The sequence below is a fragment of the Phalacrocorax carbo genome, chromosome 1, assembly GCF_963921805.1.
Source record: "Phalacrocorax carbo chromosome 1, bPhaCar2.1, whole genome shotgun sequence".
Lineage (NCBI taxonomy): Eukaryota > Metazoa > Chordata > Aves > Suliformes > Phalacrocoracidae > Phalacrocorax > Phalacrocorax carbo.
Window position 1 is genome coordinate 206,780,967 of NC_087513.1, and position 27,509 is coordinate 206,808,475.

Genomic DNA, 27,509 nt, shown 5'->3' on the forward strand with positions numbered 1-27,509 from the left:
CGTGTTATGGAACATCCCTTTGGCCAGTTTGGCTCAGCTGTCCTGGCTGTGCCCCCTCCCCTCCTGGCTTATTGTGCACCCAGCAGAGCATGGGGAGCTGAAAAGCCCTTGACTAGTGGGAGCACTATTTAGCGACAACTAAAACATCAGTGTGTTATGAACATTATTCTCATGCTAAATCCAAAACACAGCACTTTACCAGCTACTAGGAGGAAAATTAACTTTATCCCAGCCGAAACTAGGAGAGACACCCAAGTGTAGGTGACTGGATTTGATGGCTCTGGAGGTGACCTACTCCTAAATGTACATGGTACATGTGGACTTTATATGCCTTGTCACTAAGAGGTGTGCTTTAGCTACTGTGCAAAATCACTTGTTTTGGATGTCTTCTGAAGATGATTAATGTAAGAGAGGAGGAAAATGATTATGGGCAAATGTATAGAAACAGAGAATGTTGTTAGATGTAGCAGATAAAAAATGTTGTATCAGAAACTGTAAAAAGTTCATCATCTACCGTATTCAGCTGAACGTTGATAAAATCTCAGGCAACTTGATATTAGCTCTTTATCGAGTTAAATACTCCTTACTGATATCCTGTACTTCCAGAGTATGGAGGAACTTCTTTTATGCTGGAGAACCATTTGTTTGTGCATATTCTAACTTCAATACTTCCCATATTTACGGTGCCTCTTAGTAACACAAACAGAAGACCCCTGACTATAACTTTCTTTCAGGCAGCATCCCGTACTTGATGCTTACAACATTCAAATGTTTCTTCTTCCTTAGAAAACCTAAGATACACATGCATTTACTTGAATAGGAAAATAAAGGTATTTACTGCTTGCTCTCCTGAAACGTTTCTTAATCATTATGCAATGATTAGCTTAATCATTAAGCTAATTCTTCTGTTTAGATGTGACTCTGTCTTAGATGGAAAACTTGTGTGTCTTAAGTATACATGCAGTAGAGCCAGAGACATAATTGTATGCGTAATTAAGCAGCATAGTTAAATAATTTCAGATAGAAATATTTTATGTTTATTTTGCTTTTTTGGTGTCAGGATTTTTTCATTCCCCCAGCCCATCATCCTGTAATCCTTCCAGGCTGCTGCTATTTTGCACTTATTTGTGATGGTCTTAGGTAAGATTTCCTCCTCGTTTCCAGTATGTTCTGAGTGAGTACTTATCTGCAGTGTATGGATTTGTCTAAGTAATATTTAAATCCAAGTCTTCATTATATGACAAACCTTTTGAATATAGCTGTGAAGAAGCAAAATTATTAGTAACAGTTTCCTGGAGAGAGCAGCTAACTAGAATAAATGCTTGCATCCTTAATTTTAGACTTTCATATCTGTCATTTAATTGGCAGCATCTTAACTTTACCATCTATAATAGTGTTTTCCTCCCACTCTCTGAACAGCCTTTTTATTGATGAAGGTAGCACTGCATTGTGTGTGCCTGTGTGTTTATATATGTAACAATAAATAAAATTTAAATTCTAGTTTACCTCTTAAATATTTTGCCAACATATTTATTTTGTAAATTCAATCTACTGCAAGTCGGAATAATTTACATGTATTGGATCAAGCATGATGGAGACAACAGTTTAAAGAAGAAAAGTGCTTTTATTGTATGGCTCAAGATACTGGATATTAATAGACCTATGATTTTGTCAAAGGACTTTTAAACTCAGTAATCTTCTTAAATGTTCACTGAAGAATTTTGTTCCTAAACAAAAAAAAATTTATGTATATGTGTTCTCCCAGATTTGAAAGGGCCCTCACCACCCACTCTTGAACACTTCTGCAAGCATCAGTAGTGGCTCCCTAATAAACATTGTGGCTTAAAAATCATATGGATTTGTCAAGAGCAGCAGGAAAAAAATCCTAAAGGAAATGGGAGAAGTGGAAAGGAAGAACTCTGTAACGGCAAAGGCATTTGAAATAAGATTATACTAGGAAGTGGTATGTTATTTATTCTTCAAGGTGTCTTTGTTGTGTATGCTTCAGCTTGGCTTGTACTCGAGCTGTTTGGGTGCTTCACAGGAAAAGCGATGAGTAGTTTAGCTGTCAAGGTGCTGTGCTTCCACGTCAAGTGGAAGTGTATGAAACTATCTGTTACTAAGAAAAGCAAATACAATCGTCAGTGTCTTCCTTCCCTTCTATTCTGGGTGGATTGATTTTTTTTTTTTTTTTTAAAGATGGTTATTTCTTTCAATGATGGTCATGTTAAAATATAAGATGTGAATTGCAAAACACTTTCTGTTGCTAAGCTTTCTACGTTGGGGTCTTGTCAGATTTTAACTGTGTCGGTCCAGGAGCATGCGTGGCTGTTTTCAATGTTCCTTATCCCAGGATAGAGAAATTTCTGTATTTAGGGTTTGTAAAACTTGGTAGGATCCTCAGTCCTGTTTATTTTCTGTGATACTCATTAGTCCTTGATGGAAAACATTGTAATTTATTTTTTTCACTTCTGTAGTCATGGAGTTTGCTCAGCCCCATGCAGGACCTTGCAATATATGTATACTTTGTCCCATGTCACTTTAGAAGCTAAAGGAACATATGGGTGGAAGAGCATTTTGGATAAAAATTAAAAGACCGCTTGGGCAGAGCTTTTTTTTTAAAAACCATTTGCACTGAAATAGATTAAAGTTCATAAATTGTTTGGCTCCTGCCTACAAAGAAGCAGCTATGGATAGGTGAGAACTTTCTGATCATTGTAACTTATTTTAAGGTGACTTAAATTTGTTGTGGGTTTGGTCCGTGGCTGGCATAAAGGTTTAAGTGTCATTGCAGCTTTGGGAAATTAATTTTTGACTCATGAACTAGAAAGAGTCCAGAAATACTCGGTCGTGAACTGTACCTGTATGTGTTATTGCAGTGAAATATATTCTACAGCAACACTTGTGTTTCTAACTCATATTTTCTTTTATCACTTACCCTGTAGAAATTTTGAGAGTAGCATAGAGAGGACATGTTAGAATGTAGTGTTGTATAGTCTGTAGGCCAGAGTTCCAAATGCAGTGGGGGCTGGAGAGGAATTTAAACTGAAGAGTGTGGCTGGAACTGTCTGATTAATTAGGAACATAATTTTCTATTGATATGTATCTTTTGCTGGATAAAATTGCATATGTATGTAAAGAACAGCAAAGCACATAGCACTTCAAAGATTTTGACAAGGACAAATATTTTAAAATATTAGTGACAGAACTAAGGTGCTGCTTTTTTCAGTTTGCTTTGTGGGGAAGTATTTTAATTTCATTCACAAATAAAGTCAGATAGGTCACGATAGTACACAAAATTGCGTAGCTTCTGTTAAATTTCAGAGTAACCTAAAGATAAGTAAATGTCATAAAGGAGTGATAAATAAGCTCTTAAGCATAAAAAAGTAAAACAGAAAAAAAACCCCAAAACCCTCTGGCAAAAATGGCAGGTTCAGATGGCAGGTTAAGGAGGATTTATATAATTCCTCCAACCCTTGTTAAATCAAGGCCATCAGAATTGGGCAATAGGTTTTTTTTTTTGTGGTTATGAGTAATTCTTTTTCGTGGTGAAAACAGAAGGGAAACTGCTTTGCTGGTATCTGAGAAGATTGTTTTTTGGAGTGACTGGAATTGCTCAGCAGATTTCAGAAGGTAGTGTTCTGTAATGAGAACTTTCCTTCTAGGTTTATTTATTTTGTGTAAACCTTTTACTATAAAAATTGATGTACAGTCACCATTTGGCTTGCATCTTTCCTTGGGTAATAGTAGCTGCCCTTTTATTTGCAGTCATGAGGGATCTGTTAAGGAAAATTAGATTGTTTATTGCACTTGTTGCAAAATAGTGATGCTCTGTATGTTCCTCAAGAGACTGAGCTTTAAAAATGTATCTAAAACTGATGGAATAAAAGCTTGTTGCTCAAAATATTGCATAAGACTTTTGTAGAGTGGAGGAGGAGATGGATAAGGGCAGGCAAGCAAAACATAGCAATGTAACAGACATATGTTATGATCATTATTTTAGTTGGAGAAACCATACTTTTTCAGCAGACAGATCTCCAGTACGCTGTAGGGCTGCAGAGCCACCTTTCAGTGAACAAATGAATTCATTGGTACCTTCTGCGGACTGGAAGGAAGGGGCCAGGCCTGGGCTGCGTTAGTTTACTGAGGATTCAGTCTTTTGTCTTTGGGCGTTAGTTAGTAGAGTTTATGTTTACATACCTTGAATACCTTCAATATCAGCTTTCTCAGCTTTCTTGCTTTGAATGAACAGAGCTTTATTTTGTTGCGGTGGGACGTGATTATGGATTGATTTTTTTTTCCCTGAGTAAATGTTGATAAATATATTGGTTTTAATTTTCCAAAGTTCTTTAGTTGTCTGTACCTTAAACTAATCAAGACACCTGTATAGCTGTCTCTTCTACGTGAAATACTTATTTTAAAAGTGTAAGGGATGGAGAATTGCTTCTTTCTTGCCATTTTAGTGGTATTTCTTGAAAAAGGGCAAGGTGACCATATGTATTTAAACATTAAACATATTTGCTATTAGCTTATCCATTACAAGGTTAGTTTTTAGTGGACATGACAATTAAATCACAGTTTATCTGATTATCTGCAGGCTGAATTATCTTGTGGGTTTTTTTTTGGTCCAGTCATATAAAATGTACAGTAGCTATTTCTGATTAGAATTAAACGGTCCCCTGCAGCTTAGTTTTGCAAAGACTGAGTGTAGCAGGATTTTCAAGGCAAGGAATGAGGAGGCAGTGGTATTACTGGGGGATGTTTATAGGTACTGCATGCAGCTTGAAATTAAAAGGAAGATACTTTGCATAATGGATGATGGTAGCTAAGCCAGGTTAGTTCAAAGATTCAATTATGCTTCTTTGCCAGTAAATTATGGGTAGTTTTGACTTTATTTGTTGGATCAAAGGAAGTGGATTATGCTTTTATGTAAATTAAGAAACCAAAGGTTGATAGTTAAAGAAATCAAGTATTAAGTTCTAAGTAAAATAGTAGCAGGGACATGATGCAAAGATCTCTCTGAAGCAGGGGACAGAGAAAAAGATAGAGAATTTCTTTAATTAATGAGGAAGAAAAATGATAGAAATGAGAATCATGAAAATAATCATCTGATTATGTAGGTGTTTAGGGCTATGATGAGGACTAGTGTGAACTGGCTAATGATATTATTGTCCTGTATTTCTTTTTGCATATCTCATGCTTAAATTCAGTATAAATGAAGGTTGTAATGTTAAAGTGAGGATGATGATGATGCAGGAACACACGTTAGATGTAGTATGTTTTATTTTGACCTACTTATTAATGTGCGTGAAGTGACATCACTGAGTTTAATGAGTAAACTTCACTTAATACCTAGTTAAAAAGCAAGAGTTAATCTGCTTAAGAGAACTGTCCTATAATGTTTTTTTATTTTTTTTTAATTAGGTCATTATTTTCTTGGAGAAACGTGGGTCATCAGACTGACTGTGTTTAAATACAAAAGCTAAAGAATAGCAGTACAAGTAGAAATCTAAAAAAAATTATATTTGAAGGCTTCCTCTGGACTCAACCACATTGAACATAGTGTGTGTCAGTGGCCCTTTGTCTTCCTTTATGAACTAAGTTTCCGATAGACAGTTGTATGATAATCTTGTCTGCCTGTAAAAAGAAGTTTGTTAAAATGTGAAAAGATTAAAATCTAAAAACCAAAATATAAAAAGCTGTTAAGAATAGAATAAAACAATAGTTGTAGGTTTCCCGTGAGGAATTGTAAATTGTACTTGCTCTTTATTCTATTGATTTCACATTACTTCAGTTCACATATTGATGGCTAGATTGAATATCTCATAATAATAATCACTTTTTCAATTTTTTCACATATGGCCTATGAGGAATCATAGCATCTTACTGGAGGTAACAATATGCATCGATAGAACAAGAGAAAAATTAAGTTGGGAAAGACCTCTGGAGGTGACCAAGTCCAAACTGCTGCTCAAAAAAAGGTCTACTTCCAGTTGGACTAGTTTAATTGGGACCCTATCCAGCTGAGCTATGAAAGTATCTAAGAATGGGGAGGCTCTACAATGTTTCTTGGTAACCTGTCCCAGCAATTAGCTGTTATCTTTATAAAATTATTTTTCCTTATGTCCAACTGAAAATTCCCTTTGTGGCAACTAGTGGCTGTTGCTTCTCATTCTTTGACAGTGCACCTCTTAGAAATTGGCTTGGTTTTCTCTGCAAGCCCTCTCTTCCTTTGGTTAGCTGAAAGCTTCAAGGAAATTCCCTGCCCCAACCTTCTCTTCAGGATGAGTTCACTCAGCTCTCAGCCTCTCATGTGCTCCAGCCTGCTAGCCACCTTGACCTCCCTCAGCTGGACTTCCCCCATATGTCAATGTCTGTTTTGTACTGGGTGACCAAAACTGGACACACTATCCAGGTGCAGTTTCTCAAGTGTCACTTGAGAGAGGAAGAATCACTGTCTTCGAATTGCTGCCTATTTTCTTGCTGTTCTAGCCCATGTGCACACACAGTCTGCATAAAGTTGGGCTGCTGACTCACGTTCAACTTCTTGACTATCAGGATGCCCAAGCCCCTTTCTGCCGAACTGCTCCCTAGCATGACAGTCCTCAGCTTCTACTTCTGCATGGCATTACTCTGTCCAGCATTGAGGACTTTGCTTTTGTCTTTGTTCAGCTTCATGAAGTTTCTCTCTGCCCAGTCCTCCAGCTTGTTGAGGTCTCTCCGAACTGAGGCTCTACTCTCCTTTGTATCAACTACTATTGCCAACTTAATGTCATCTACCAACATGGTAAGGTTATGTTCTGTCCCATCATCCAGGTCATCAATGAGGTTATTAATCAGCACCACCCCTACTCTCAATCCTGCAGGAGCAACATAACTCAGTCTCTAGTTGAACTCAGTACCCTCTGAGCCCTCTAGTCCAGACTGTTTTTCCCCAACTTGTAATCCTGCCATCCAGTCCTTATCTCTTTAATTTGGTTACAAAGGATGCTGTTGGGTCCTGCATAGGTAGCCTTGCTCAGCTGAAGTAAATTACATCCACTGCTTTCCCCTCATCCATAGAGCCAATCTTGTCATTAGAAAAGGCCATGAGATTGGCTAAGCATGGTTTATCCTTGACAAATCCATGCTGGCTTGGCAATACAGAGCATGCTTCATGCAGGTGAGGCGACCATTGCCCTCAGCCCTCCCCTCAGGATTGAGCACCTCATAGTCCCTGTGGCCTCAGATCTGGATGGTTGTATCATCCCTCAGCAGCTTGTCATTGTCCGATCTTCTGACATGCTGGGGTGGCTGCTCAAGCTGGTGCAGGGGGCTTTGCCCTGCAGCAAGTCACCACCTCTGTTATATCAGGTCCAGCAATCTCAGACAGTCTTCACCAATGTTGGCCAGTGTTTGTCATACATATGTAATGCGTTGCTATTTCAGTTGAAGATGCAGCCAAAAAGTAGGAAGTTTCTTTCTCTTCTGCATTTTTGTGAATAGCCTGGAGGGCTTTTTTTCTCTGAAAGAAGGCATCATAATGAGCAGTCCTGTAGTCTTTGACTTGAGCTCGTTCTGAGTGAAACCACAGGAAATTTTTTCCTCTATTAGTAGTCTCCTACAGGTTGCTTTTGCTGTCCTTCAGGGGGGCAGGCAGTCTCAAGGATTCCTTTCCTGCCAGGAGTCATGGTGGAAAAACACAAGATTTTTTTCAGAGCTGGCATGTGTGTCTTGAGTTCATTGCCCTCCTTATGCCAGGAATGTATGAGATGAACGCTGGAGACTCCGGAAATCAAATCCCTGTGCCAGTGAAGTTAAGAGACTCCTGATATCTGTAAGTTGGGCAAGCAATTGCCGTTAAAGCTCTGCAGGGACAATGTAGCTTGGAATGAGATCTAACTGTAACAGTTTATGATTGTTAAGCTTTCCGGAAGCTGTAGAGCATGGCAGAACTTATGCAGAAAATATATTCCATTTATAACCACCAGAGAATTAACAGATACATGCTGAATGAGCATTTTTATTACCGGTCTGGGCTCAAATGCTATCTGTTTGTAGGAACTCAAGAATTGGAAAACTCAAAGGGAAAAATTGCCTGTAATTTGCATCCGTCAAAGCTCTTAATAAGAAGGTATCTTAAAACAATCTGATTTCAGTGGAGGACAAAAGAATCTGAAGTGCTGTCTGTCCTACCTGGCAGTTCTTGATGTGAAATACAAAAAGATGACTTGATGAGTACTGTATAGACACAGAAACTTAATAAACATATTAACATAATTAACAAATGTAATATATTAACAAATTCAACATACTCTCTGTGTGGCAGTAAATTAATACTTCTAGCCATGTGTCTTCTATTGTATTTTTTCTGCTGCTTAACACTGTCATTTAAGAAATTATTTAAGTTTTAAAACTCTTCCTGGTTTAAATTGTGCGTTCTCCAGCAGATTAAGCTACAGTGCAAACTCAGATTATATTCTGGAGGAAAAACGTCAGCAGTGGAGGGTCTGAATTATATAAGGAAGGTCCTCAGTTAAGATGTATGATGGATTTTAATTGAAGATGAATGAAAATTTGGAAATGCCTCCAAATATGCATCTTTTTAGCGATCTCTTTGTTCCCAAGTATAAAATGACTTCTTCAGGATTTCTAGTGTAGGAGGAATTTAACAACATAGGATGGATTGGCAGTGCTGACACTTCAGGAAGTGAATATGAGCAAGCGTCCAGGAGGAAAGCAATGATTGTCTTATAGAAAATAATATGGTAGCAATTCAAATATACCAATTTGTTTGTTAATTAGTGGATGAAATCTGTTTTTTTCACAACTTATATTGGTTAAATTAAAAACAGTAAATATTCAGTCATTTAAAAAGCATTTTGGTGTGGCGACAGGCAGTAGCTCTTACAGGGCGACCCTGTAAAAGATTTGACATAAGTGTTACTCAGAGACGACAAGCTTGTTTAATTACAGTGCCATACTGTTAATCAAATATAACCTGCATGTTTAATGAAAGATAAGCTGAACTGTGGTCTTTATTCCACTGACTATATTGACTAGCTCTTAATTACTGATCTTCATTACAGAAGCTTAGACATTTTACTTATATGATAGGCATTCAAAATTAGGTGTTTTAATCTTGGACTATATCCCATATTGAGTATCTGAGGTGAGTGTGCAGTTCTTCTAACTGACATGGGGAAAGTATGCTTGTACAGGAGCATCTGCATACCTTCAGTTTGTGTCTTAATGAAGACGTAAAAGGATCCGTTGTGCTGATGAAATTCAAGGTGGGCAGAGCAGCATGTGAGCTTGTCACTTGGATTTCCTGCCTTGCCTGGAAATTTTGTGTTGGTGGCTGGAAACTTAAGTTGGAACTTAACTAAGTGTATTTTTCTCTACACTATGTACTACATGGAAAAGGCAGTCTCTCCAGCAAACTGCATGCAGTAATGGTTGTAATACCTGTATCTTCACTTCAAAGTGATGGCAGGCCCAGCAAGCTTGCTTGGCTATAGTTCGGGCTCAAAGCACCTACACTACATTTAGGAAAAGCAGTGCTTAGTATGCCTGGCTTTATTGCTGTCTGAAAAATTGAAAAGAACTTGGTTCTGTATTCTGGTACTTGTGGACTCAAGCTTCCTGTCTGGGGAGAGCTGAGGCTGCGCATGAGCTTGTGTGTCAACCGTGTGCATGGTAGATTTGTCTGTGATGGAGACTGGCATTGCAGACGTACCTAATAAAAATAGGAGAATTAGCCTTGGCTTCCAAACAATTCAGTTAAAAGAAAAATGTGTTGCTCATATGCCTGTGTATTTTCATCTGGACACTATAAGTTTCTCTTGTCACTTTTTCTAACCTGTAAATACTGCTTCATATTTCTACACTGGTGCTGTTTTTCAGTGGAAATAGATGCTTTTCAGTAATTCAGCATTTCTGTCGGATGCATAAAACATTGTGATTTTCCAGGCTGTAAAACATTATTGTAGAGTAATCTTTATTAATAACATCACCTAAATTTTGGAAATTGGCTTTGAAAGTGGGGAGAAAAGTAGTCTTACTGTGAGGATATAAAGTGTAATTGATTCTCCCTCTATTTCCAGGTACTTCCATTGGAAAACAGAATGAAGGACACCACACGTTTCCCACAGGCGCTGAATATTGGCATGGGAATAGTCATGACCTTGTATATCTCATTAGCTACTCTAGGATATCTGCGCTTTGGGGATGAAATCAAAGGCAGCATAACTTTAAACCTGCCACAAGATATATGGTAAGTGCATATGTGACTTAAACCCAGTGATCTAGAATGCAAAAATGTCACAAAGGTTCTTCCATGCCTCAGTGCTGTCATGCTTAAAACTGGTATATTTTCTGGTGCCAGTCTTGTTTAATATCTTTATCAATGATCTGGTTGAGGGGATTGAGTGCACCCTCAGGAAGTTTGCAGATGACACCACGTTGGGTGGGAGTGTCAATCTGCTGGAGGGTAGGAAGGCTCTGCAGAGGGACCTGGACAGGCTGGATTGATGGGCTGAGGTCTACTGTATGAGGTTTAACAAGGCCAAGTGCTGGGTCCTGCACTTGGGTCACAACAACCCCATGCAGTGCTACAGGCTTGGGGAGGAGTGGCTGGAAAGGTGCCTGGTGGTGAAGGATGTGGGGGTGCTGGCTGACAGCTGGTTGAACATGAGCGAGCAGTGTGCCCAGGTGGCCAAGAAGGCCAACAGCATCCTGGCTCGTGTCAGGAATAGTGTGGCCAGCAGGAGCAGGGCAGTGATTGTGCCCCTGTACACGGCACTGGTGAGGCCGCACTTCAAATACTGTGTTTAGTTTTGGGCCCCTCCCTACAAGAAAGACATCGAGGTGCTGGACCATGTCCAGAGATGGGCAATGGAACAGTGAAGGGTCTGGGGAATAAGTCTTCTGAGGAGCGGCTGAGGGAACTGGGGTTGTTTAGCCTGGAGAAGAGGAGGCTGAAGGGAGACCGTATCGCTCTCTACAACTATGTGAAAGGAGGCTGTAGTGAGGTGGGTGTTGGTCTCTTCTCCCTAGTAAGAAGCGATAGGATGAAAGGAAATAGTTTCAGGCTGCACCAGGGGAGGTTTAGATTGGATATTAGGCAAAATTTCTTCACTGAAAGAGTGGTCAGGCATTGGAACAGGCTGCCCGGAGAGGTGGTAGAGTTGCTGTCCCTGGAGGTATTTAAAAGACGTGTAGACGTGGCACTTCAGGACATGGTTTAGGAGACGTGGTGGTGTTGGGTTGATGGTTGGACGTGATGACCCTAGAGATCTTTTCCAACCTTAATGACTCTGATTCTGTGATAGGTGCTCAAACTCTTTTTAAAATATACTGTATTTTTACATGTAGTATACTGTATGTTGTAACGTATCTCTGTGCCTTCTGCAGCTGAGCTATGATTCTAGTCAGCAATTTCTTGCATATTAAAAGGAATTGTGAATGGAGACAGATCTATGATCTTCACAGTAAATTATTCCAGCTCTAGCAGGAATAAGTGCCAGGTGTATTGAAGAAGGGAATATGCAGTTTGCAACCAAGTATATTGCAGTTCTGAAACCAGTTAGTTTTACCTTGGATATCCTGGTAATATACTGCCCTTTTTTAGTGGAGTCACTGAGTTTAGCGGGTAAAAAACTGGAATAGAAGGCATCAATCTGAATAGATTTATAGTTCAGATGCAAGTCCATGGATAATGCATAATAATGGCTTCCTATCAGGGAAATGAAGCTTATGCTTGCCAGTGTCTCAGGGATATTATAATTTTTATTTAGCTTTTTTCTTAATGTTCCAAGAGCTCCACATGTCGTGTGCTGAAGAAATACTGAAGACTATTTCAACTGGTGCATTGTTAGTTCTGTATCTATCTATGTATGGATATATTCTGTAACTATTAATTTAAATATAACTCTCAATTTTTTTAGTACCTTTATGTCTGATGGGCTTAAAATTAGGTACATCAGTAGGGCACAAGTGTAGAAGCTGAAAAGTATTTTAATGTTTTCATTCTGATCATGTTTTCATTCTGATCAAGATGCTTGCATCTACTTGTTGTTCAGTGTCTGTTGTGGTAGCATATTGAAGTAGTGAAAACTCAAATTATGTGAAACAAAAACTGCTTTGCCGAACTGAATGCTGATTCCTTTCTTACTCTTTGAAAAAGGGAAGAACACTTTTAAAGAATGTGCTCTCTTTTTCCACTTTCATTCCTTGGAGTCAGTATGAGCTATGCATTTTTAATGTTCTTAAAAAATTTTGTTTAATTGCCTGACTGATTCCAATGACAAATACATGAAATGATAATAAAATGCGTCTTAAAGGATGAATGGGTTTTTTTGTTGCTAGAATTTTTATATCTGTGTTGTTGCTTTTTTGCTTGTTTTGGTTTTGTGCTGCTATTGTAAAAATGGAGATTTGGGTCTCAGTTTTTTGCCCATTTTGTGGATTTTTTATTGTTTTGTGTTTTGCCCCCCCCCCCCCCCTATTTTCCTGTGGTTCTGTGTTTTGGGCATATTGCTCATGGTATATATTTAATTGTGTCCTTCCATTGGTTGTATGTCTATATTTAAAAAAGCAGAAGTCTTTAGACATTTACTGCATCCATTCTGTGTGCTGCATCTGAAATGGAATATACTTCTATTTGTAATATTACATGGTATTGCTCATTGTTGATATGATTAGTGATTGTTTTAAATGGTAGCTCTGGGTTTATCTGTGCCTTAAGAGAAGCGCTCTTAAAAAAGGAGGGAGAATGGAGTGAGGCAAGGTTGCTCACTTTGCTTTTTATTGCATTCATGCAAGCAACAGGATGAACTTAATTCTGCTGTAATATTCTGTTTTATTCTGCAGCCCTGCTGTCTAACAGGGCTGTTCAAATATGAGTTTTCAAATAGCTCTTGGCTACAATACAGATGTGATGAGAAGATTATATTTATCCTGATGGCTTTACAGACCTAATGCAAAGAAAGAGATAATAAAAGAGATGGAAACTGGTGTTCTATAAAGTAGAGAATTGGCCTTATAAGTTTAATAACCTCAGAGCTGCTCAGGGCACACACACATAGAGATAACAAAGTCATCTGTTTTCTTCTTACCCTGGAGACTACCCCAGACCACTAAACAAAATTAGAAGGAGAAGCAGCTCAGTGGTACGCCCATGGGCTGTGGTGTGCGATGCTACTGCTGTGTAGTACTGTGGGGTCTACCTGGTACAGTGCTGATGAGCAAATGCGTGCAATTAGCTGTGCTAGCAAAACAAATTCCCAGTGAACCATATGACAATATCTTGTTATTTGGTCCTCACATAAAAAGCCAGTAAGTGGCTGGATTGAACTAGAGAAACACAAGGAGTGGATGAGTTTTTATAAGAAAGCGGTCATGTGAAAGAACCTGGGATTTAGCTTAAGCAGTGAGACTTGGCTTATGTGTTTAATTCCAGCTGGACAATCCCTGTCTTAAAAATAAGCCTTTCCTGATACAGAAAACTAAAATTCTGCTGCTTTCTGAGTTTTATTTGGTGTTCTTGCAGATGAATTGGCAAAGAGGCATATACAGGCCCTAGACCAGTGAAGTCCTTAAGTTTAATTTAAATAGAGGACTGCTCATATTCTTAAAAACATTATTCTAGATTGGAGCTTTTGGAGAAAAGACTTGTCGCACTTCTAGTTTAGATTGTGTTTTAGAGTAAAGCTGTCACGCAGCATACTATATTAATTAGAATATGTTGAAAATGGACTTTATGAAAACAGTAGTTTTCAGCTTGTTTTTGCTGATCTTAAAAACTTTTCTAGAATCAAAGAGTTCTATTTTACTGCATTAAGTAATTTAGATTTTTTTACAGGCAGTTTTGTTTAGCCGTTTGGAATATCTTAGTAATTGTTTTTCATATCTCAGAAGTATGCTGAGTACCTAGTGGCATAAATCCTTTTACTCAGTTCGTTGCTGACTGAGGAGAGGACACACAGGCATAGAGCATAGTTTACCTGATTTATTCATGACCATGAGGTGCCTCCTGACCCAAGCTATGTAGGGGCACCATTTGCCTAAACCAGCACATATTTATTGTTAAAAAGTGCATAATTATTTTCACATTACCATCAGTTTGAACCAAGTCCTGCGACATCTGCAAATATAGATTATAGGAAATTCTGCTTTACTACTTAGTGTTCTTGGCTGGGGTCTTGTAGAATCATAGAGTGGTTTGGGCTGGAAGGGACCTTTACAGACCATCTATTCCAAGCCCCTCTGCCATGGGTGGGGGAACCTTCCACTAGATCAGGTGGCTCAAAGCCCTGTCCAACCTGACCTTCAACACTTCCAGTGCTGGGGCATCCACAGCTTCTCTGGTCATCCTGCTCCAGTGTCTCACGTCAAAAATTACTTCGTTGTCCTTGGCTGGAGTCTCAACTTCTTGAGGCTGAAGGTTCTTTCCACCATCTCTTCTTTGTTAAGATACAAGTGACAGTCTTTGTGCAACAGTTCCCTTACTGTGAATCCAAAAGGTTAACTACCATGCAAATAGTATATTAAGTTCAACAAGACATTACACGGTACTAGTTCAAGTGGAAGCTTAGCATAAGTAATGCCCTATTGGGTCTAGGTGTATTGATATGCAAGTTTTTTCACACTAGTTTCGAATTTTTTCCCCTTAAAAGAGGCACAACAAAATCTAAAATGTAGAATTGAAAAGGGCAGGCTTTTGTTAACTTCTTTTAGCACATATGAATGATCTGGATTTTTTTTTTAAAGGTATCCTAAGGAGCCGCCTTTATCCAGTTGGACTATAATATTAAGTTACTAGTAAAATAACTTCAATAATATAAAAATTGTTTCCTAATTTGAAAAATTTGGATCCTTGTAGAGCTAAAAAATAGTGTAATGGAGACACTTGCTTTGAACTACTTTGTACTCAAAGCTTTGAATCCTGTTTTTGAATATCTTTTAAAAATTATTTTTGTAAAGGTTTGGGGTGATCTGAAGCCTGAGGATTACAGGCTAATTGTGGGTAGCTGGTCAATTTGTCTTTTTGTTAACCAGCTAAAATCCATCTAAACTTCTGGAATAGGGACAGTGAATTAGAGATGATAGAAAAGTGACTCTGTTTTTTCCTCAAAATTTCTTAAAGCTGCTCTGCAATCAAAAAGAAGTATGTCACAAAACGAGTGGCTTCTAAATGAGCTACATCATTATGTCACCATGTAAAGTGATAGTTTTCTGTCCCCTTGAATATGCTTTTGGGGCTTTATTGAGTTGTGTACAGTGGTGGTCAAACCTTTGATACAAATAATTTAGGACTTGATAGTCAAAATATATTTTTAGTCTAAGTGTGTTTTTCATTTTTCCCCATATGTACACTTTTAATTCCTTCTGTATATTTGTCCAGCTAATAAAAAAGCTGAATGTCTTTCAGTATTATCAAAATTGAAAATTTGATGACCTGACTTCCAGTTGTGAGATGCAAAGCATGTTAGACTAGGCTGAAAGGGCTATTTAAGTTCATCAGCTTTATTCCTCTGCTCAAAACCACATCAGTGTACCAAAACCATTACTGACTGTTCTCAAATTAATTTCTCTGAGACCTTCTCTTGGAGTAGATCTGCAGACATTTTGTTTACAAAAAGCTGGAGAGGTAGGAATAGCTTCAGACAGATCATGAAGGAATAAACAATAATGCTACAACTATATAGCAACACATTTCACTGTGTATAGATGAGATAAGAGCATGATATCTAAAAAACCTTGGAAATCTTGGAAGAAAAAAATAATTTGTTATCTAAAATTCAGCAAGACAGTGCCAATATATGGATTATTTTCCAACATACATAAGGAAGCAAGATGTATGAGTCCATGCAAAATGATATTGAAGTTAGGCTGCCAACCCATTCAGGCATTTTTAAAAAAAATATTTTCCTTATTTTCTACCTAAGCCTCACAGCTGCTTTTATTATTTTTCTTACTGAGATACAGTTTATATGAGGGTAGATGTGAATTTTTTTCCCTTTTTCTTTTTTTTGTCTTCACCTTTGATATGACTCTCTTTTTCTGATAAATACAAATAATCTTTTTCTTTACTCACAGGGTAGGGTTTTCTAGTTCAGCACAGATCTGAAAAAAAGGTGCATAAAGATTAAAGCTGGATGATCTGAAGTCAGTTAATATCTTTGGAATAGTAAGGAGTATTTTGAACCAATTTAGGTAAAAAGAAGTTAAATGTGGCTGAGCTGTATATTGTTTATAAAGAAACTGTCCACTATGTTGCACTTTCTGAACATTTTTGTCTATACTTTGATGACATGCAGGGTGGAATAATACTAGATGGGAAAGAGATTAATGAGAATGGAAATTCTTCCCCCTTCTTAAAATGTAGCTTTTGCCTTTTACCGGTCTGTGTAGAGAGAATTTTGCTCTTTATGTAACTGAATTATTGGGGTTGTGCCAGACAGCAGCTTGTCTTTGTCTGCACAGAATTTAAAATCATCCTAAAGTAGCTTTTCAACAAAATACATGGTCTCTTAAAAAAACCTATCTTGATCCCCAAAATGTTTGCCTAGTTACAGCAGCTCTAGTCCTGTATGTTAGGAAAGACATTCCTGCATCAAAAAGAACTCTCTTCTACACGAACATACCATCTTTTTCCAATTTCTTTTTTTTCAGTAGTGTATCCTGCCTGTCCACCCCTGGCATATGGTTGGCACAATTTGGAGCTGTAGAATTTGGTACTCCTTTGTGTTGCTATAAACCTTATGAAATTCTGGTACAAACCAGTGGTTTTTCCCATCATTGCTGTCTTTAAATATCAGGGCCTTTACTTACACTTCCATCTCCTCATATCTGACACAACCCTACATGAAACTTTGGTTGTGTATTACTCCTTTTTGACATGGCACAGTAATTTCACAGAGTTTTGTACCTAGTGCTTTTGAAGAGGAGGGTGTGGACAGCAAGTAAATTTGGTTATGGATATATTCTAGCCTTGAAGGTACAGCCTTTGGTTTTAATAAATTTCCTGAGATGTCCTCTTCCCAATGTGAAAAGTCTTTTTAGGAACACTTTGTGAATATGCAGAATTCTGGAAGATACTGGCTTTGGTCTTTAAATGGCCTATGTTGACTTCCAATGTGAAAGGTTTATCAGTGTGCAGATTATATTTGATGTAAATGTGGAATTTTCTTTTCCAAAATAACTGCCTGCTGTATAACCTGCACTTCAAGCTTATTGAATTATGATTGTGTGATACTGATTTTTTTTTTGGTGGGTTTTTCTGGGTACATATTTTGGCAGTATGCTTACCTTCTGCAGTTTCATAGGCAGTTATAACTATTGCATGCAGATAATGATATCTTTCTGTTTACTGGGAAGAAATATATACATATATACACACACATCTGTATATAGCACTGTAGTACCAAGCGGCCAAGATGATACTTTGAGTGTCAGACAGAATCCCGCTACAGCGCATGAAGGTGCCGAACACATTGTATCTTTTTGCACTTTTCCTTCAGTTGATCGTGATCATCACCACCGTAACTATTATTAATTTTTGCACCTCTGAACTTCATAGTAAGGTTTTAAAACAGAATAGAACATAATCTGTGTAACATTTAGTTTTCTATAACAGAATGACTAGTTTGGCTCTGAAAACTGGAACTGTGGCCTTCCTGATTGCATATAGTTTTGGAAGCAATAATTGACATGCAGAAAGGGCATCAAAGCTGTCCAGAAAAAATGGCATCTCTAGGATTTTCTCACAAAACCACCACACTACTCTTAAGCGGATACTTCATTGCATAGATCACAATTACAGCCATTCATCTTCAAACAAACTTTTATTTTTCTATTAGTGCTTGTGTTAGAAGGTTTTTTTATTAAGAACCTGTAACTCCATTTTGTGTTTGATCAAAGCAAACACTGATCAAAGCAAAGACTGATTGTCAAAATGGTAGTGCACAATCAGTTTCCGTCTTCATTAAGAAACACAAACAGGATTGCTTGAATTTTTTTTTTCCCCACACATTAAAATACTTACGTTGTATTGTTTTGCCCATTATTGCAGCTTCTCTGTTAAATAATTTGGCAAGGGAGGAATGAAATCCTGTACATGTAATATGGCTTTTATTAGTATAGTAAATTGTGTTAGTATAATAAATTAATCCAGTTAGTATAATGTTGATCACTGACTGTGTCTTGGCTTACCTCGTGAAATGAGTAGTGGCTACTTTCTGTCATCGTGCCCTCAGCCTACTGCTTAAGGACTCTGTAAATCACGTTCTGGCTCAAAGCAAGCCTCTATGCACAGAACCGCAGTTTGTGGAGAGACTGAGATGCTGGCAAGTGTGTGGTAGCATGGGATTTCTTCGTTTTCTTTTCCCCCACTGTGGGACTGGGACAGTTTGGGGTCTTGGAAGCTATAAATACAGCTTCGTGGGATTTGAGCTGATTTTCAGTTTCATGAAGGCTGACCTGGTGTTCATTTAGTTGTGTTGTCTAATGTGCAGGGAATTCTCAAAGTAGAAAAACCCTGGCATTGCACATGTCAGAAGCAAAATTTCAATCTATTGCTCTGAAAAGCCAAATAATCCTTCTGTCCACATCTTCCTTCTGTTTGGAGGGAATTGTTATATTTACCATGTGGTTTTTGATGTACAATTTTAGAAAAAAGCCACTGCTGTTAACCAAAAATAGTCTTAGGGAAAAAAATTATAGTCACTTTACCAGTCATCTTAGTTAACAACGTAACAACTCCGGGGGTTTTCGTAAACCCTGAAGTGAATGGTAAAAATAAAAGCACTGAACAGGTTATATTTTAGTAGGCCTTAAAGCTTGTTAAGTACTCTGAATTTACATATGAGGTAAAGAATCTGGATCTAATTAGAAATGTGGGGGTTTCCTTGCTTAGCCGTTAATGAATTATCAAATGTCATATGGTAGAAAATTATTTAAAAGAAAGATAAATTAGCAAGCTAATTTTTTTTAATGAAGAGTTTGCAACTTACATGAACATGTGTAAATATTTTGAACAGGTTGTATCAGTCTGTAAAAATTCTGTACTCCTTTGGGATTTTTGTGACCTATTCGATTCAGTACTACGTCCCTGCGGAGATCCTCATTCCAGCTGTCACCTCCAAAGTGGAGCAGAAGTGGAAGTTACTCTGTGAGCTTGTGACGAGAGCACTCTTAGTCTGTTCAACTTGTAAGTATGTGCAGAACATCCATAAAAAAGCTTGCTATTACACGTTGTTGGTGCCTGCTTATTTAAATACATGTTTTGTTATTTATTTTTCCAGAGGCGAGCAAACCTGAAATCTTTTTTCAATGGTTTTAATATGTTTTTATTTTCATGAACAAGTGAATCTAATGTATTTGTATTTTAACCATACTTTTTTAGTAGGTGTGACCAATATTTGATAACCATATCTTTTGCCAATAACACTTTAACTGCCAACCTCAAAAGAATTTTCTTAGAATAAAAGTTTTTAAGTAATAGACACACATTGCTGTTTCATGTCACCATTTCTCAATGTGATCTGCAATGCATGCTGCTTGTGGAGAAATCCTTTTTCTTTTTTGTCAGTCTGAAGATTAAGCCTAAGGTGTGCTGCTCTGTATCCATACAGTAGCACTGGCAAACATGGGTGTTATCTACCTGGACTTTAGCAAAGCTTTGACACTGTCTCCCACAGTATCCTCCTAGAGAAGCTGGTGGCTCATGGCTTGGATGGGTGTGCTCTTCGCTGGGTGAAAAACTGGCTGGATGGTCAAGCCCAGAGAGTTGTGGTGAACGGAGCTAAATCCAGTTGGCAGCAGGTCACAAGCGGGGTTCCCCAGGGCTCAGTGTTGGGGCCAGTCTTGTTTAATATCTTTATCAATGATCTGGATGAGGGGATTGAGTGCTCCCTCAGGAAGTTTGCAGATGACACCACGTTGGGTGGGAGTGTCGATCTGCTGGAGGGTAGGAAGGCTCTGCAGAGGGACCTGGACAGGCTGGGTCGATGGGCCGAGGCCAATTGTATGAGGTTTAACAAGGCCAAGTGCTGGGTCCTGCACTTGGGTCACAACAACCCCATGCAGTGCTACAGGCTTGGGGAGGAGTGGCTGGAAAGGTGCCTGGTGGTGAAGGTTGTGGGGGTGCTGGCTGACAGCTGGTTGAACATGAGCGAGCAGTGTGCCCAGGTGGCCAAGAAGGCCAACAGCATCCTGGCTCGTGTCAGGAATAGTGTGGCCAGCAGAAGTAGGGAAGGGATCATCATGCCCTTGTACTTAGCACTGGTGAGGCTGCACCTCGAACACTGTGTTGAGCTCCTCAGTACAAGAAAAACATTGAGTGGCTGGAGTGTGTTCAGAGATGGGCAATTAAGCTGGTGAAGGTTCTAGAGGATAAGTCTTCTGAGGAGCGGCTGAGGGAAATGGGGTTGTTTAATCTGGAGGAGGTTGTAGTGAGGTGGGTGTTGGTATCTTCTCCCAAGTAACAGGCAATAGGATGAGAGGAAATTATTTCAGGCTGCACCAGGGGAGGTTTAGATTGGATATTAGGAAAAATGGCTTTGCTGAAAGGGGGGTCAGGCATTGGAACAGGCTGCCCAGAGAGGTGGTGGAGTCACCATCCCTGGAGGCATTCAAAAAACATGTAGATGTGGCACTTGGGGACATGGTTTAGGAGGCCTGGGGGTGTTGGGTTGATGGTTGGATGTGATGATCCTAGAGATCTTTTCCAACCTTAATGTTTGTCTTTACAGCTTCCATCTAAAGTGCTGAATAACATAGGAAGCTTTACTGAAATATGTTATAAAAATGGTTTCCAGTACAAAGCTGGCTTCTTGACTCTGCCATTTATACTGAAATGAGCTCTTTACCTTAAAAAAAAAAAAAAAAAAAGAGAAAATAATCGAAAGTGCCAAACATGCAAAAAATGCCAAAGGTTGTTTTTTAGGGGGAAAATATTGATGAAAAATTAGAGTTTAGTTTTTGTTGGCTCTCTTCTCTTGGTGAGTACTGACCAGTGGGTAATGTGCTGGACTGCAGCTAATAATTGTCTGTTGTCAAAGAAAACTTGTACATCCAGCGTAACCTTCTTAAGGTCAAGCCTTTTGAGATAAACAGTTTAATGTTGGTGCAATTTAATTACTGCAGTAAGCAAAGGGAAATACCACTGATCTAATAACTTGCTGCTCTGAAAATACATTTGCTGCATGAAATTAAAAGAAAATAGTGAAAAGCTTTCTGGAATAATGAAGTGCAGATCTCCTGAAACACCCTATAGCTTGTGTTCTGCTTCAAGTGTTGATGGTGCTTAGCAAACCTGTTAAGATTTTAAGATTGAGGATAGATGAATAGCTCTTGTAGTACCTGAGGGATATGTATATCAAAATGCTTCAGGTTCCAAAATGCTTTTCAGTGTCTCTCCAGGACCCAAGTAAACTCTCCGGTCTTAACCATATCTTGGTGTCATGAGGCTTTCAACCTCCACTCATTCTCTATTGTGCTTTAGGTGCCCCTTATGACCTGCCCTAGAAATGGTACCACAGTACATTTGAATATGTAAATTTTGTGTAGATCCAAACTATTGTTTACAGCTGAAGGTTTTGAGAATTTATAGGTGAAAAGATGCTTTTAGAGATATGTCTGATGAGAAGAGCCTGTGGTGAATAGGTTTAAAAGCACATTTGCCTCCTGGGCTTCAGAAAATTATAAATGACTCCACGATACTCAGCCCTAGTGTGGTTTTGGTTTTTTTTGGTTTTTTTCTTCCCTCAATTTTATTATTGAGCTTTGTAATTACTAGGTAGTCTGGGAAGGCAAAACTGGGGCACAGTCTCCAAGAAAAGGAAGCAGAAAAAGAAAGAAAATTTCGCTATAAAATCTGGAAGAGGAGCCTGTGAGAGGTAAAAAAAATGGAAGCAAGTCAGAGGTGGGGTACCTTGTGAGCAGGACTTGAAACGGAGTGGTTGCCTGTTGGGTATAATTCACCCAACTATAGTTGGGTGAATTGGGACAGGAAGAATCTAATCCAGCATGAATTGTGGTGGATCCCTTTTTCCCAGAGGCATGTGGACATGTATTCTTTCTTTGTCTTTTTGTTGTCATGCAGTTGTGCATTGTGATTTTTCAGATTTTTTTTTTAATCATAAAAGAGCAGCTACTGCTCTTCCTTTTCTGAAGGCATAATAAATTAAAATGATTCAGTATAAAGTGAATGCTATATCTTTATTTCTTTTAAAAAAATGTGTAGTGAAATTGGACCTGGTTCGTGCCATTGAAACTTACGTGTGATGCAAATCTCTCAAATGGACCTGCTGAAGTGTTACAGGTGTTACTGGGATATTTGAGAGTATTAAATTGTTTGCTGGAAGGGACAGAAAAGTGCCTAAACGCTCTGAAATGTTTGATATTTGCCAGGCTGTTGTGTGATACGTTGTGTTTATCCTAGTTGTCATTTCCAGTTTTTTTCAAGTAGTTTCTACAAATTCTGTGCACGCAGTATCTATAATCCTTCTTCACCAACAGTTGTGTGTGTGAGCTCCCATGCTTATACTCACCTTCTGTTTGGCATTTTTCATTGAAACATTGGTTATAAACCAGAGTTGTTTTAAATAGTGCTTCGCTTTCACTGGGTGCAGACCCTGGTTCCTAAAATGATTCATAAAAGTGTTTCTTTATTAGAAAGAAAAAACCCAAAACCTTTTAAATTGAGTTTTAAAAATGGTTTTGTTATCAGTGACAGAATATGTTGTAATGTCTGGACCATTCAGAGGTCATATGCTGATTAAGGGGACTCGGCCTGCTTGAAAATAATTCTGTAAAAAGAGAAACTTCAGCTGTGTTACTAATAACACATTAGCTTATTAAGTGAAGACTTCAAAAATCAGTTATTACTAATTTTTTTGGCTTTTGCATTTCTCAAATAAAAGTCAATGAGGTAATCATTTTATTGTTGCAGTATATTAGAAACTTTGCTGGGAAAAAGCATACCCTGGAGTGATTCTTTTTGTTTTGTTTGGTAAGGTTTGTTTTAAGTAAGTACTTGACAAATGACCGGAGATGTAACATGCATCCAAAAAACCATATGCCTTCCTTGTGGGTATTAATTATTTACTTGCTCACTTTTGGGCACGTAGCACTGCAGGAGGCTGATCACAAGTATATTATGTGGTTTTCGATTTGCATGTTCTGCTTCCTCTGCTATTGTTTCACAAAAGGGACCTTATCTGAAGCATGCTATGGAAAATACACTTGACTGCTAATGTCACCAGTCAGAGCCAGACCTTCAAGCCTGGGGCAGGGGAGGAGCGTACCCAGCTGTTGGGGTGTGCGTGGCTGGGCTGGGCTGTTGTCGCTCTTCGAGTAGGTCAGTCTTTGCTCACTGAGGAGTTCCCAAGGAGCAGTGAGATCACCTGGACTCTGCTTCTAGACAGAATTGGTAGTTAAAGCTGTTCAAAAAATTGTTTTTTTACCATATTGGAAAGAAAGTTACAAATAGATTTAAGAACAATGTTCGCAGTACATGTCTGAAATTTCACATCTGTTCTTAGCGGCTTTTTTAGTGGTATTAGCCAAGATAAAAACAAGTGCTAAGGAATATTTTTGCTGGGAGTGTGCTGGACTGGCAAAAGCGTACTTCTTTTGTTTATACCTTTTGAACAAGGAAACAGTGAGTAGAAATGAATTGACAGACCGTGTTCCCTACTACTTTTCTTCTTCCTGTTTAGTTTAGTGTTAAAATTGTATCTTAGTATTGCATGGGTAAAACTGCAAGTCAGATACTTCTGAATTATAGAAGAAAAAGGAGGGGGAGAGGGAGTTTCTGCTTCATTTGATATTGAACGCTTTTTTCCATTTCATTTGCAAGAGATGTACAACTCCTCATCTTTGCTTGGATTTCACCTTGTGTGGTGTAGCGAGTTGGAGAATCACACCATACTTCATAAATCATAACACTAAACAGTTGTTTTACAAACTCAGGTGAACACCTTGTTCACTGACTGGAGGGATGAGCTAGGCTTGTGGTGAAAGTCCACACTAGAGCTGGAGACTGGGCTTGGTAGTTGTTGAAAGCAGGTGGGAGCTAGTCTTGTAGCTAGCTAGGCAGAAATGTGATTGAATGTCAGATAACTTCAGTACTTTGAAATATTAGTCAGTGTGGAATTTTTATAATGTTGAAAGTCTTTACCCTGATTTTATCTTTAAAACACATGTCACAAAAGTAGTTTGGATCTGTGATTGCTGCATCTTCTTGGATACAGGTTGGGCATGGTGCCCCTGATTCAGCCCTTAGCTGAGCCTGTTATGTGATGGGGTTGTGGCTCCTGCACATTGGGATTAACCCAATATAATATTAGGAGACTTTTTAACTCTTTCCTGCTTACCTGACACTGAGGTCATGGTAATTCTGGAAGGAGAGAGTTTGGAGAGGTTTGTTGAGCCTAAACAGTTGATTCTCTTGTGTTAACAGCTTCAAAGCAGGCTGAGCACATGGAGGTTGAGAGGAGATCTGGTGATCATCAGCCTCAACTGCCAAGCATTGGTCACTATCTGTGCTAAATAGCATCAAACAAATTAACTTCTACTGCTGCCTCCCAGTGAAAATGTTGGTTAAAAAATTTAGGATGGGGCAAGAAAATAAATTTATAGTAAAATGTAAATATAAATTTCTTGCTTACTGTCTAGCAAAGGCTTACTCATGTCTTCTGCCAAGAAAGGTACTAAAATTAAATTGTGCTTGCTGAAGGTGTTGGAAGAATTAAAAAAAAAAGTATTGAGAAAAAAATTTTCAAGTATTTGCTGCCATCATTCAGATGAAGAAGTAAAGGAACAAAATAGAAAAGAACAATTTAAGTAGTGCTTTAGTGTTTACAGAATAAGTTCCATTTGATTTATTAGTTTCAAGATAGTAGTGAGAAGTTGTGTTTTTTTTTGTGAATTGGTAAAAGCTGCTGAAGAGCATCAGCAAATATAATAGAGAAAATGAGTTGAGAGTTAATAGTATCTTTCATTCACACAATAAATAGATTTTTTTTTAATAGCTTAATTTAGGGCTGCATTCCTGCAGCCACAGTGCTCCTGTTAAAATGAAAATTAAGAAATACTGCCTTTGAATGTGGATGTGGAGATATTGGTTGAATTGTCGGCTGTTTTGATTGTTAGCTTGAAATGAAACAAATTTAATTGAATGGCTGATCCAGCTGAGCATGAACTGAGCCGTTAGTGAGCTGCTTTCCATTAAAAAAAAATTAGCCTGAGCTTAGTGTGTAATTTTACCAAAAGAATAAATGCATTATTGAGTTGAACTTATCAGTTATGCTTGTCTAAATATTTCCCCCCATTTTAACTGTGCATGGTTTCAGGAAAGAACAGCTTTTGATGCCAAACAATTAGACACAAGATAACATGATGTTTACCAGGTATCTCACACTGTTTAATGACATTGTGCCAATAAAATGCTGACTTAGAGTAGGTGCAGCAGAGGTAACATGAAGGAGTTTTAAGATCTATCTAGATTTTAATACATACTTTTAGGATTAAGTGATAAGCATTTAAATAGAAGTGGTTTGTGTATCAGTCGTTAGACAGATTTTTTTTTAATAAGAGTTTATTCATTTTAAAGGGTAGTATTATTGACAGAGAAATTGAATAGGTAACTTTGTGATTTAAAAAAATTCCAGATGGGATTTAGGATCTTTATGTGGACTGCTAGCAGGCCCCTTGAAGGGGTCTTAAACACAAAATAAATGTTTATCAATTGTCAAAGGAATAAAATGAAATATTTGATGAACTAATTTGATTTTTTTTTTAGTGTGGATTTGAATATTTTTTTTCTTGTATAGGGGTGGCTGATGCACATAATTCTTTTTTCCTAGTAGAAGATCCTGTGCTGTGGTTTTCAGCTGAGAGATGAGAACAAGCATCGTTGTGTGGTTTTTAGGCATATGCTTAGGCATGAGAAATAGATATGTGAAATCCAGGTTCTTCCAACCTGTTTGAGTATCTTTCAAGAAGAATGGATCTCTTAATATCAGGGTTATATCCTGATTATGATTTCATTTTTTTTGACGTGCCATTATGAATTATGGCACATCTTACAAATTTCTGTTGGTGTAGGCATTGCTTTATGTATGTATGTATGACAACTGATGTTCCTTCTCACAGTACAAATATTAAACTATTTATACCTGATTTTAACATATGGATACCAAATGTCTATGGATTATGAATAATTGTTAAAGGTTATGGATTATTTGAATGGTGCTAAAAGTGGTTCTTATTGGTGGTTGTTCTAGAGCTGTTAACTTGTGAATATAAATTGTAAAAGATAACAGGTTGGGGATTTTCTTTTTAAAACTAGCACTGCCCCAGAGGTAATTGCAGGGTCCAGCAGAATGGTCTAGTATTCATCAAAGCCGTATGAAGCCAACTGGTTTAGTTCTTCCTTTTGGTCCCTTGCTTCAGCTGACATCAGATCTTCTTTACAGTGACTGTGATATGGGCCCAGACAAGGTATTACTTACAAATTATTATATTTTTAAAACCTTATACACAAAATGAAGGTTCTGAAGTAAATTACTGAAAACTTTAAACATGTCCTTCTCTATTTATTTTTTTAAATGTACTACCATGTCAATTGGACCTCCTTTGGTTCAGGTGTTAATTAGGATTCTGTGAATAAATTCAGATTTTGAAGTACAGCTGTTGCCCAAAATTTTTTGTAGCTTTGGGACATGAAGAAAATACGGGCTTTGTGATTAAGGTGAAAAGTAGGAAATTTTAGAAGTTTAGCAATAAGAAAAATGAAAAATATTTTAAAATATAAGCAGTGTCTTTTCATAAAATTTGCTTGCGTTTTCTTTTTGAGACATTTGTTTTATTAGTTTAAAAAAACAGTTAAGAGCAACTTGTTTAGCAGTACATTTATGTACTCTGAAATACTTGGCCCAGTACCAGGGAAGTAATTATTTCCTGGTAAACAGACCTTACTACTTGCTACAGTTTAGTGTTTGCATTAAATATGTATTTTACAACTCTGCAGGAATTCTTGTGGAGAAGCATTATGGTATTTTCATTGAAAACTGGATTACAGTAGAGCCTTTTTTAAATGTATGGTTCCTTTTACAGGCTCCTTTGCAAAATTTAAAAATCTAATCTTGCTTGCTTTTGACACTTTTTAATATGAATTTTGATTATGTTTATATTTCTTATTTCTAATTATAAGGCTATCTTTTCTCTAATGCTTTCTGGGTTTTGTGCCAGGCGCTGACGCTGGCTGGGTTCCGTGGGACAGCTGGTGACTGGTGGGTAGTACTGGCAGTGCTGGGATGAGCAGTCAGTTAGGAGCCTGGTCTGTGCACTGCAGTGAAGGCAGAGATGTGTGCCACCATACTTTTACATGTGCAAGCTTATCTTGTAGATACGTAGTTTTAAATGAGATTAACTTATTCTCTGTGTAAATGCCTCCAGTGATGGTGACTCTACCACCTCCCTGGGCAGCCTGTTCCAATGTCTGACCACTCTTTCAGTGA

At 38.0% G+C, this 27,509-nt stretch overlaps 1 protein-coding gene across 4 annotated transcripts in view; it reads left to right on the forward strand.

Annotated features, from left to right (window-relative positions):
* The window catches only part of SLC36A4 (solute carrier family 36 member 4), a 120,792-nt gene that overhangs the window by 38,301 nt on the left and 54,982 nt on the right, over positions 1–27,509 (forward strand). For all 4 annotated transcript variants that reach the window (XM_064441377.1, XM_064441379.1, XM_064441378.1 and 1 more), the window contains 2 exons: positions 10,086–10,255; positions 19,023–19,192. In XM_064441377.1, coding sequence (XP_064297447.1) covers positions 10,086–10,255; positions 19,023–19,192 — 340 coding nt within the window. The remainder of the gene's footprint in view (positions 1–10,085; positions 10,256–19,022; positions 19,193–27,509) is intronic.